At 44.5% G+C, this 10,507-nt stretch overlaps 1 protein-coding gene and 1 long non-coding RNA gene across 3 annotated transcripts; both read right to left on the reverse strand.

Annotated features, from left to right (window-relative positions):
- Positions 1–6,897: 6,897 nt before the first annotated feature.
- Positions 6,898–8,666, reverse strand: LOC140547755 (B-cell receptor CD22-like; the record flags this gene model as incomplete). Its single annotated transcript, XM_072670891.1, has 6 exons — positions 6,898–7,526; positions 7,673–7,750; positions 7,830–7,907; positions 7,996–8,032; positions 8,183–8,282; positions 8,393–8,666. Coding segments are annotated over 6 exons (585 nt in total), but the record flags the coding sequence as incomplete, so codon positions are not given.
- Positions 8,667–8,894: 228 nt separating this feature from the next.
- On the reverse strand, positions 8,895–9,719 carry LOC140547875 (uncharacterized). 2 transcript variants are annotated; one of them, XR_011978523.1, is made up of 3 exons: positions 9,640–9,719; positions 9,061–9,393; positions 8,895–8,980 (listed from the first exon to the last, which is right to left on the reverse strand). It is a non-coding gene; the product is annotated as an uncharacterized lncRNA (long non-coding RNA). The 2 variants fall into 2 exon arrangements; XR_011978522.1 differs by lacking the exon at positions 9,640–9,719 and adding an exon at positions 9,542–9,628.
- Between the last annotated feature and the right edge of the window lie 788 nt (positions 9,720–10,507).

Below are 10,507 nucleotides of genomic sequence, written 5' to 3' on the forward strand. Positions count from 1 at the left end.
GTTCATCTAAACACAGTAACTGTAGTAAAACACAAGCACATAAACACAGTAAAATGTAAAAGTTTACCTGCTAATAAGACGAGGATCACTGCTGCTGTAAAACCTCCTGACATCTGGTAAGACATGACCGCTGATACTCGAGGGTCTGATCAGTAGCCGATAGATTCAGAGAGTAGATTAGAGAAAATTTCACTAATAAAGAAGAAAAGAACAAACTCTGACTAAAATAAATGATCAATCAGACTCACTCTTTTAGCTCCCAGCTGTAACTGAGTTCATCTCAGATTAGTGTGCTGTTACTCACCCTGTCCTCGTACCTTCTGATCTTACTAGTGAGCAAAGCAGGCCGAGACCCGGAAGACCTGTTTGTGCATGCGGTCATCACACTTCCTTCTTTAGCCTCTTCCTGTTTTTATATTCTTGAGTGATTATAAATACATTCAAGTACATTCAGCTTTTCTCTTATTGCATTTAAAGTAGGACTTAGAAATGTCCTGATTTCAGGCTTGACCTCGCCTGTGTCCAGCATCAGACAGTACATCTGGACTTCAGTTCTCTGTCTCTGTGTTTAGGAGTTCTGGTCAGTCAGGTGTGAGATCAGTTCAGTATATAATCAGTAAGTGTGTATTAAAAAGTGCAGAAGTGTCTCTGTACAGAATCTGAACTTATTTTCAGTTCAAAATCAATAAAATCATGTAATCTGACCAGGGGTGCTCAAAGTTCTGCATGCAGCTGTACACTGACTCACTAATGCTGGTATCTTTGGTAACTGGTCCTGAAACAGGAAGTCAAAGAGTCAAGAAGGCGAGAGAGCAGCTTTTCACACCATCAGTCATTAGAGTGAGAACATTTACCCTTCTTTACTCTCAGTCCCGTGTTCAACACATCAGTCGAACACACAGAGTGTCTGCAGTGACCGTTTAGCTGAAGCTGAGAAGCTGTGTATTCTTCTAGAATCAGTCACGTGACTGACGTTCAGTCTCGGCTCTTCCAGACTTTTAATCAATGTTCATGAACACTCCTCAGTTTTTACCAGGTGACTGACCGTCAATAATCCCTTTATTTTACTGGAGATTTTTAGAAGACCAAAATCAGTCTGTGCTGATAAACCTGAACAGAGACTCTGAACTGAATTCTGGGAGTTCTGAGTGGTTAGGTTAGCTTTAGCTTTAGAGGTGAAACGGTGGAGAACGTTTAGTTAAAGGTGTGAGCAGAACAAGCCACATCAGCCTTGTGATTGGAGAGGGAACTTCTTACATGAGCTGTACCCAAAATTAAGAGTCATTTATTCATAATGAAGTTATTTCTAGAGTCAAATCTTTGTTTATGTAGATTGACTCCCCACAAGACGCCCAGTTTAAGGCTTTTCAGGCCTCAGGGCTTCAAGGTCAGCATCTCCACACAGAAACTGTTATTGGTACATTATTGAATATTGAATGCCTGACCTTTCATATTCAAACTGACTAATGAAGTCTTTAGGCTAAATGTAGTGGGTAGTGAAGATGCCTGGGAGAGCCCTGTCCTTCTGATCATCTGACACTTCTCTGCTTTTGGGTTCAGAGGTCATGGTCAGGGCTGAAATGGTCGGTTTAAGTGACTGTCTACAAATATAGCTGCAGTTTAACCTCATTCTCACACACTGGAGGAGAGCAGAGACTGCTGTCAGACTGACCAAATAACTGTAACAGTGGCTCCCCCTCCTGTCCTCTACAGGTACTGCCCAAAAGAGGAATTCAGAGTCCAGTATTAACAGACTTTAGAGGCTCTAAAGCAGATTTACATGTTAGAAACACTTCATTCTCATCTTTAATTCAGTTTATTTTACATTCATATGTTTTATGTTCAGCACATTTCATTCATTTCATTCAATGAGAAACTGTTTTAAAAGCTTCATATTTTTATTCTTCTGCACTGTTTTTATCATTTAATGTTATTGGTTAGATTTACTGATATTTATCTGTTTCTGCTTCACCTTGTGTGATTTATTACTCTGAACAGTGTTGAACAAAAAGACCATCAGAAATAAAATTGTGAAGCAGCTTTTGGTTTAGTTTTTAATGCTTATTTCTTCCTGGTTCCTCCACTGTGCAGCATCTGCTCTTCTACAACACTGCAGTGACAGCAGGGAGAGGATGGAGCTTTAAAACATGAAGAGATGATTGAACACAGCCTACAATAATGGATTAATGCTTTACAATCTGAACAATAATAAAACCAAAGCAGAGAATCAACCAACACATCTTCCAATCACAGATGTAATGACCTGATCTGATCACTGGGGGGCAGCAATGTGTGAAGACATCAGATGTCCCTGCTGCTCTACTGGGCTTCAGCTGGAGGAGCTCATTTACTTCATCTACTTCAGAAAGTTACTGCAAAGCCAACGTGGTAAAAGCAGCTCATCCATTTCAAGTAAAGAAAGATTTGAACGCTTCAGCAAGAGGAACTTTTAGCATGTCCACTAAAACTACGCCTGGGTTCTACGACTTTTTCCACAAGTGCTTTCATACACAGCTTCTTATTCAGTCAAAGCAGCTCAAATTAGCAACTAAACAGCAGATCAAACGACTCACCTCTGAGTGAACACAGCTGTCTCTGGTTAAGGTGTGTGTGTTCAGCTCATGGGGAGGTTTACCACAGACGAGTCCAGAGCTGACTTTTTCAAATGAGCTGTTGTTTTTGGAAACGGGGAGAAAACAGCCTCCTTCAGTCTGTCAGGCTCTCTGTGTCCCCCAGACACATCTTATGACTAGAACTGGAGCTTCACCTTCAAACTCTATCCGCGGAAACAGGAGCTCGAGCTGAACAGCGCTGAAGGAGTCCTGCAGAACAACGGTTGCTAAGCAGTGATTGGAGGGTTAAGAAAATAAGGCGGGGCTTGAAGGGAGACAGCGCGCTGTGGAAAGTGCTAAACTCTCATTAAAGAAATCAAATCTCAGCAAAATCTGCATTTAAGCCCCAAATTTAGCTCCTAGATATGAAGAAAGACAAGAGAATCAGCAGAGTGATGAGTGTTTGCTGTAGTTCTGTTAGTAATCCCACTGTTTTTAGAATGGAGCTGGAATCTGATTACTGCCTTTTTCCTCTGGAACTGGACTTTTTTCTATCCTGATTACAGAAAACTGTTACATGCATTGTGTTTCCAGCCAACCCTGGATGATACACTCCTAAAATTTCACTCCTAATATTGTGGAGGCAGCAGAGAACCACGCCCCCGTGTGTGACGTCATAATAGAGTCACGCCCATGTAACGTTCCATATTTAATGGCTGGTCTCTCAGTACTGTAATCAGTAGATGTGTGACTGTGGAGGAGAGCACATCTCAGAAGACTTCTCATCAGGATCTACAGGAATTACTTCCAGAGATGAAACCGGACAGTCCTGAAGATGGACCCATTATTCTTGCCCCCTCCCTTCGAGAGAGCATCAGGAGGAAGCGGCAGGAGTACATGGAGAAAATGAGACTCATGATGGATGATCCAAATGTAGACGTTCAGGAGTCCCGCATGGATCCTTCACCTCCCTGCAGTTTGCCTCCGATAAGGCAGAGGGTCAGAGTTCAGACCCCAAAGGTGGTGAAAGAACAGGGAAGGTCTCCCTTCAGGGTGGAAGAGGACCTGAAATTTCCTGTTCTCCACACCCCTGTCCCTCCACCTGCTGCTGCCAAGTCCAGGAACAGGGCCTATGGGAACTCTTTTTCACTTCAGGAGTTCCTTTCACGCCCCCTGGTCCACACACCTGTCCCTCCAACTGCTGCTGCCAAACCCAGCAGATTTCCCAGACTGAGGGGGCTGAACATGGAGAACAAGAATGGCAACAAGACCAATGGGAACTCCATTACTCTGGAGGAGTTCCTTTCACGGCCCTTGGTCCACACACCTGTTCCTCCACCTGCTGCTGCCCAACCTACGGTGGATAAGAAAGGGTCCAAGGCCTACGATGCACCAGGTGAGTTCCAGTACTGAAAAAATAGTCTTTAACCTAGAGTATTTACATCTCAGGAGTCTCATGCATCATCTCCACAAACTCCATATAGCTCAGAAACACACTGTCTTTATATTAGAAATTAGAAACATATATAAGTCATATTTAATAAGGAATGGAAAGATAATTAACCATAGCAAAATCCTGTTCTTATGATTTTATGATGAAAATGAATTAAAATAGTTTAGGTGCTCTAACCAGGTTTATTTAATCACAGGTAGCAAGATCCCCAGGTGGGTAGGCCTAGGTAGGAATGAGGCTGGACTTAGGCAGGAGAGGAGGACAGGATGCCAGATGGACACTGCAGGACAAACAGCTGCTCCAGATGTGTCCGTGGTTAGACAGATCAGGGAAGCAGAAACCAGCAAGGAGCCTGTCAACAACAGGGCTGTTCCACACCTTGCTGAAGGTAGTCAGGGAAGAGGAGAGGTGCTGGAGATCCCAGCCCTGACTAGTGAGCAGCCCCTTGACAGGCCTGAGCTGGCACTCAGCCAGGCCTTTAGCCTGCTGCAGGATGAGGAATGGTATGTCTTCAGTGAGCTGGAGTAGACCCACCACCCTTCCACTGATCATTCAGAATTAAGATCCAGTTCTAATGGAGCAGTGATGTGTTTTAGAGTAGTGCTCAGACTAGAGTTAGAATAGCTGAAGTTACCTGAGAATATACAACTAAAATGCTTTGGAGTATCCAGATAAAATTAGTGATGGAATCTTCTAAACATCAGAGTCTATAAAGTGTCTGAAGAGAATTCCCAATGATCTCCATCTACTGCTGCTCCTCTGCTGTTAAATGTTCAGTGTATTGACTGAATCAGTCTTTATCATTCCTACTGTAATAACACCACCTTCCAGACGTGTTCACCTCATTCTAATGTCTTGCTTTTGAAACAGGGAGAGGAAGATGGAGGGGCTGAAAGTGCTGCGCGCTCTGGCGGAACACCATGCCGAGGTTCTTCTGCCTGAGCTACATGATGTCTGCTTGTCCCTCATCAAGGAGGTAAGACCCACACTTCATACACACTCTGGACAACAGCTTCTGTAATGACATTATTCTAATTAATGCTAAAGCAAGTGTCAGTGGTTGAGTTAGAGACAGAGGCTCACTGTGCTTCTTTTGTCTCCACTGTCTCAGGTGAAGAACTTGCGCTCCATGGTGTCTCGTGCCGCCATGACCACCCTGTCCCACCTGTACGCCCACCTGCAGCGGAAGATGGACAAGGAGGTGGAGGGCACTGCCTATGTCCTTCTGCACAAGGCTGGGGAATCCAGCCACTTCATCAAAGAGGATGTGGAGGTGGCCCTCAGCACGATGGTGCAGAACTGCTCGCCTGGCCGAGTCCTGCACGCTCTACTGGCTGGTGGATTCAGGTAAACATCACATTCCATATTCATTAATAGATTTGAACTGTAAACTAAATGAAGTGGTCATGTGATCAATATCAGTGGTCATTCTAAAGACACAGTACAAACTGGCAGCACTGATGTACGGCTGAGTCTCTTCCTACATTTTGGAGAAGATCTTGCTAGAAGGTGAGTCTAGAGTTCACCTGCGTGTAAACGCTGGATGTGTATCTTACTGTGTTCACTCTCCTCTCTCCAGCCACAGAAACACAGCAGTGAGAAGATGCACTGCACTGCATCTGGAGAAGCTCGCTCACAAGTTGGGGGCTTCTCGAGTGCTGACCAGCAAGAAGGAATTCACCAGCAGGTTCCTGACCGCCGTCAGCAAACTGGCCCTGGACTCCGCACAGGAAGTGAGGTAAGCAGTTGCTTGCTTTTACACCTATTGGGTCAGAACTGAACCCATCTGCATGTTTTCTTCACCAGCCAGCACTGAAAATGACATTTTACCATTCTTCCTCCACAGACTCCATGCTCGAAACACCCTGAGATTTCTAGGGAGCCACGAGGACTGTGTGAAGATGGTGGACAGATTTGTGTCACCAAGAGACAAAAGATCAGTCTTGGACATCATCACCAAGAGCAGGTAAGAAGAAGAAAGTGATCTTTAAACAAATGAAAAATACACTTTATGATGATCAAAGACTTTATTATTAATGAGTTTGATTATTAATTAGTTTTTTGTGTCTCCTTTTTTAAATATACAGATGAAACCAGCAGAATAATGAAGAACAGGTGCTCCAGTGATGATCAACAGAGACGTCCATCATTTCTAACATTTCTGCAGAATTCAGTGGTTGAGATGTAAGTAAAGTCATTCAGAGTGGTTTGGTGTGAAATGCTCCGTTCTAGAGAAACTTACAGAGTCAGAACTGTTCACAGTGGAGGTGATGGGAACCAGACGTCTGAAGAGTGGAATGCCTCTAAAAGCTCCATCAGCGAGTGTCCTCTCTCCCGTGCCGACGAGAGCTGAGCTTTTATGCTGCGGGTGCTCCTTCCTGAACAAGCAGCAGCTGTCTGTGATCAGGGGTAGAGAACCCAGCATGAACGGTCAGGCGACCCAGCAACCCCACCTTCCTCTCACCACAGTCCCCCTCTTAGAGTCCTCTTAGAGTGCACCCTGGTGTCAGGGCAACCACTGGGGAGTCCGGTGAAGGGAGGCGGTGTCACTGTGTGACATGGTTGCCACGGAGACCCAGCGTGCTCTGTCCCGGGTCCCACAGCTGGTGGAGGCTCAGGCAGGGCCACGGATGGATCATTGTCTGTGTGCTCCCAGTCCTTGGACCACGTGCAGCAGCAGCAATATCCCTTCTGTTTTTCTCGTAGGCACCACTCACACCACCCTTCAGACGTCAGGTCACCTCCACTGTGAACAGTTCTGACTCTGTAAGTTTCTCTAGAACGGAGCATTTCACACCAAACCACTCTGAATGACTCTGTTTACATCTTAACCATTTAATTCTGCAGGAAACAGCAACATCTAATAAACTCTAATTAAACTAACATCAGTCTCTCTCTCATCAATAGAAGTTTAGCACTGGAGCTAAAAGGCTAATGTAGGTGAAGTAATGACCAAACACGGAATTCCACACTCCACTACTGTTTCAGCATGTCAGTGTTTATAGACACCAGTATGTCCTCAGAGTAATACTAAAACTCAGAACTACAGCACCACAGAGACCATCACTCCACCTCTGTTAACACACCTGATTTAATGAACATTCATCTGAGCAGAACCTCAGTTTTTCAGACCTGCTTAAAAAGGGCAGATTTTAATGCAATGTTCTAAACAATCCATCCACAATAAACTGAATCATAAACATTAAATGTCAATAAGATACAAACATGTTTCAAAGCATCCAGAGTCTGTTTCTACTGAACTGGCAGAACTGACTGATTCTGGAACAGTTATTTACACAATGCAGGAAAGATCAGCTGGGAAACAAGCTGGGAACAAAGGTAACAAACTAGTGGACTGTTCCTTTAAAGCAGAATCTGCTTTGTTATGATCACCAAACTCCTCTCTGTGTGTGTCTTTAAGTGCTGCTGGTGCTGCTGATGGTGGAGAATACAGTGATGTAGCACAGCCGTTTATCCTTCATTTCTGGAGCATTTCTCATCTCTCAATGAGGACGAATAGCCTGGAAACACACACACCCTGATATATATTCCAACTACAGAAACACACACACACACACACATACACACACACACACACACACACACACACACACACACACACACACACACACACATTTGCAAGCAAATACATAAACTGCAGACCTACTGTCAGAGATTCATAATCAGACGTTGTGGTTGCAGGGTTTAAGGTTGAGTATGTGTCACTGGGAGAGTCTCCAACACACTGGAGACAAAAAAGAAAACTAAACACTGCAGTGTAAAACACACACACACACACACAGGCATAAAAACTGTAGACATACCTGTAGAGTATCATAGTCTGAGCTGATGGTGGTGGGGTTGAGAGCTGTGTATGTGGGGTCTGCAGGATTTGGGGTCTTCTATAGAGAGATGAGGAAAACACAATTTATTCAGCAGCAGCTTTTAGGAGGATGTAGAGAGAAAGGAAGTGAAATCCTCTCTCAGTACCTGAATATGTGTGTCTCTCTTGGCTCCTCTCCTCCTCCTGATCACACAGATTAAACAAAAAGGCCAGTTAGAGTTTTGAGTTCTGTAGATCATAAAAGCTTGTATTTGAGGTTAAAGTTGAGGTTAATATGATGTTTAATGCAGTTTCAGAGATTCAGAGATAAATATAAACAATATTGTCACTCACTTAATGCACAGAACAGCAGTGAGAGAGAGAAGCAGAACAGGGACCACTCCAACAGCTCCCCAAACAGCTCCCCAAACAGCACGCTGCTCCAACAACTCAGCTGAGTGTTTGAACAGAATCAGTTCATTCAATCTGATCAGGAGAACAACATGTAATTCACCAGTAATTACACATCCTGACTGAACACAGTCACTGCAGACTGCTGCTTACCTTTCACATCCAGATGAACGGGTGTAGAGCTGTGATGTCCTAGCTGGTTGTGAGCGGTGCAGTAGTAGAGTCCGCTGTGCTGGGAGCTGATGTTGGTGATGCTGTAATTCTGGCCTGTTGTCAGCGGTGTGTCTGCAGCTGCTCTCTGCTTAAACCAGGAGTAGGAGAGAACAGGAGGGTCTGCATCACTGCTGCAGCTCAGAGTAACTGACTCTCCCTCCACTCTCTCTCCAGAGGGAAGCAGCACTGCTCTGGTGTTTCTGGGACAGTCTGATTGGAAAGTTGGTAAATAATCATGCTACAGTTATTAGTATTAACATGTGATAGAAGATTAGATTATTAATGAGTGTAAAAATGTCCACTCACACACTGGAGGAGAGAGGAGGCTCTCGTGGCCTTCAACACCACAGGTGTAGTTGACCGCTCCACTGACCACAGCTACAGAGCAGGAGGCAGATCTGCAGTGAGACTCACTCTGTCTGTTCTTGTACCAGATGTAAGTGGGGTTATTGGGCAGAGTGCAGGTGCTGCTGCAGATGAGTGTTACTGTCTGTTCCTCTGCAGCAGTTTCCACTTTCACCTGCAGGCCTGTGAGAGACTCCCATCAGTGTCTTTACAGCTCAGACACAGATTAACACTGAGAGACAAACATAACACACGGCTCCTACCTGTGACAGAGAGAGAGACTCCAGCAGAGCTGTGTGTGCGTTTCCAGTAGGGGGCTTTAAATCGGAGGAGATATTCTGCTGCGTCGCTCTGTGTGAGATGGTTCAGTCTCAGTGTGATCATATTCGCTCTCTCACTGAAAAACTCCACTCGGCCATCTGCAGGACTCAGCTCTCTGTCCTGTGTGTGGAGTCTGATGTACCAGGCAGGCTGGGGGTCAGGCTGCTGACGAGGGAAGGTGTAGTATCCGTGGATGTCCACTGATAAGCCAATCAGAGTGCAGATAGTCTGTGTGGAATAAGAAACACTCCAGCAGCTGCTCTGGTTAAAAACACCTGAAAGAAACAAAAAGAAATTAAAAATCAATCAGTTTTACAATCAGAAATGCTGAAACATCAGCGTCTCATATCTACTGGATATCACTGAATATGAGTTTACTGTAATCAGACAGAAGGAGGGAGAAGTTTACAGTGAGGTTCTTACAGACAGCAGGAGAGCGGAGCTTCTCATATCCTCTTACAGCGCAGGAGTAGCTGCCTGCATCCACAGTATTGTCATACACATATAGCCATCTGCTGTACCTGTTAGATAAAGGCTGTCCGTTCTTGTACCAGATGTAAGTGGGGTGGTCAGGCAGAGTGCAGGTGCTGCTACAGGTCAGCTGCTTTCCTCTACTCTCTGTGTTTGACACTGTAATCTTCAGATCTACAGGAGAGTTTAAACAAGGTTTGGTGTTCTTTTCATCTACAGAATATTAATAATTAATAAACTAAACTTATTTAATAGAGTGCAGCTCTACCTGTGACAGACAGAGTGACTCCAGGTCTGCCAGTATAATTGCCTCCATCAGTGCAGAATCTGAATCTGTAGGTCTGAGCGTCTCTCTCTCTCAGGTCAGTGATTATCATACTACAGTCATTCTGGGAGCTCTGTCTGATCTGCACTCGGCCCTGATACTCCTCATCCTCTCTCACATCCACAGGTTCAGCACCAGTCTGCTTTTTAATGAACCACACTGATTTAGTCACTGTGAGTCCTCTAGGGAATTTATAAGAGCAGGAGAGATCAACTGATGATCCTTTCAGGGCACACACACGTTCAGCAGTGTAAGTCACACCCCAGCACTGTTCACCCAGCACACCTGGAACACACACACAATAAATGATACCAGTGATGAGCACTACACTCTGAGTAGGGTTGTCTGTCTGTCTGCTGTGAAGTGACTCCATTAGTTTAGATTCCATTATAAAGATTTGTTTATTAATACAGTAAAGGATAAACTACAGTCAGAAATGTTATGGTTTACTCCAAACTTCACTAACTGATCTGGGAAATGTAAAAGTCTTGATAAAAAGATGAACTGTGTTATTATTTATTTATTTTATCATTTAGGGTAGTGGCTGAGGTAGTGTCTGAGGACAGCTTATGCAGCAGGAGCACAGTTCACTG

The sequence above is a fragment of the Salminus brasiliensis genome, chromosome 25, assembly GCF_030463535.1.
Source record: "Salminus brasiliensis chromosome 25, fSalBra1.hap2, whole genome shotgun sequence".
Classification (NCBI taxonomy): domain Eukaryota; kingdom Metazoa; phylum Chordata; class Actinopteri; order Characiformes; family Bryconidae; genus Salminus; species Salminus brasiliensis.